Here is a 1905-nt window from a genome sequence, read left to right on the forward strand (position 1 = left end):
ACATTCAGAGACAATGCTTTTATTGTACAGTATAATAAAATAACTTTCACTAAATTAAAAAGTGGATTGTTTTTTTGACTGATAAACCACAGTACTTTCTCTATTTAAAAAAAAAAAAAAGAAACAAAATTTACAGTTTGCAGCTCTTGTAGAAAAAGACACCTGTTCAATAATTACATAAATACTCCTGACAGATTTCAGTAGCCTATTATGTGTCCTTTTTGGCTATGTCAGCGCCTAAAGTCAATTAGCTTCTAAATTTGAAAAGCACCTGGTGACCAACATCCTACTTATTATTCAAGGTATTCATTTTAACTTTTTTTTTTTTTTGCCTGCAAAGACTTGACAAGTCTGAAAACTCTATTAAGTTAAAAAAAAGAATAAAAAAACAAACTACACGTGGCCACCAGAAACAGTACTCTTCCCCCTTAGCTACAAGTGCCCTCGGGGGAATTACAAAGTGCACCAGTTAAATACATCTGTACATTTAAAACATTAAATATGTCAACAGCGAGACATTTTTAAATATTTTGAATCAAATACTATAGCACAAATATAATTTACAATACTTTGCACAGAAAAAAATTACACCTGAAATATAACTTTAGATATTATATAAAAATACATATATTTTTCTCTCCTCATTAGAAAAAAAGAACTTATTTGCAGGTTCCAGCGCAATGTAACAATTCAAAAGAACTTAACCCTTTAAACCATCATCTCTTGACAATGAAGTGGCACCCTCTTCATTTCGAGGTTCTCAATGGTACACGTCCAGGGCTTAGACCAAGAGACTATGACCCCTTCCATAGCTCGCATGTAATTTGTCATAAGCATCAGTATACTTCTCCCAATCTGGTTTAATTCTAGGAATTCACTACAAAATTGTAAAAACATTGTGTAATGACCATGAGTCTAACATCCCCTATGGACTTTACATATGCATGACCTGTACAGGGTCGAGAGAGAGGTCCGTAAGCTTTGTACAACGTGGGCCACGCCTCTTAGTAGTCTTACATACAACATGGGCCATGCCTCTTAGTAGTCTTACGCATGAATATGCATCATCCGTGTTTTAAGAAGTTTCCAAACATCTAGGATACCCATGCTCATGCTCCACAAAACGAGTCTCAGTCTATGTCTTGAACTTTGAAAGCCCCAAAGTACGTAGCATCTTGATCCGGATCCAGCAGGGAAGGGTTGGACACCTGAATGCTAATTTCTTCACCAGCTCGGAGCTTGAAAAATCCTCCAACATTTATAGAATAAAAGTGGAATTCAGAATTTCCTGACCAGTTTTTCGTGCTCCCTCCTTTCATCAGGTTATGAGAACCTGGAATTTTGATGCTGGTTTTAACAACATATACCATCAGCTGAAGATAGTCTGTAGGTACCGTTCCCGATGTCTCGTGATGCCGAAAGCAAATGTTGGCATACAGGTAATAGAAGCCATCTTGGTTGACCCTTAGTTTTCCGTTGATTAATGTCATGTTAGAGATCTTGGCCCAGCCTCGATCGTGGTACCAAGAAGACAGAGTGACTTTATGGGAACCTAGAGAGAAAAAGGCACAGGATTTAGAATCCACCTCTTGGATGAGAAAATTTCCTCATTACTTCCATAGGCTGGCTGGGTGGCATTAAACACTAACAACAGTCCTCATTCCAACACAGTAACTTACCTTGATACTCATTTCCCATATGGGCCTGGGTGCGTTCAGATGTACTTAGTGCTTTCTGTCAGGCACTCTAAAGATCCTTTATCCTGCCCTTAAGGAAGCCATAGGACACAAGTGATAGGGGAACATGGTCCGGAGAAGAAGCAAAGCTTGGAGGAAATATATAGAATTGCTATGAGGAGAGAGAGAGAGAGAGAGAGAGAGAGAGAGAGAGAGAGAGAGAGAGAGA

At 38.3% G+C, this 1905-nt stretch overlaps 1 protein-coding gene across 1 annotated transcript in view; it reads right to left on the reverse strand.

The window, feature by feature from the left end:
• Positions 1-341: 341 nt before the first annotated feature.
• The window catches only part of Tnfsf11 (TNF superfamily member 11), a 30115-nt gene continuing 28551 nt past the window's right edge, over positions 342-1905 (reverse strand). Inside the window, exon 5 of the mRNA XM_028752723.1 lies at positions 342-1552. Coding sequence (XP_028608556.1) covers positions 1131-1552 — 422 coding nt within the window. The 3' untranslated portion in view covers positions 342-1130. The remainder of the gene's footprint in view (positions 1553-1905) is intronic.

The sequence above is a fragment of the Grammomys surdaster genome, unplaced genomic scaffold (assembly GCF_004785775.1).
Source record: "Grammomys surdaster isolate TR1022 unplaced genomic scaffold, NIH_TR_1.0 125934, whole genome shotgun sequence".
Classification (NCBI taxonomy): Eukaryota; Metazoa; Chordata; class Mammalia; order Rodentia; family Muridae; genus Grammomys; species Grammomys surdaster.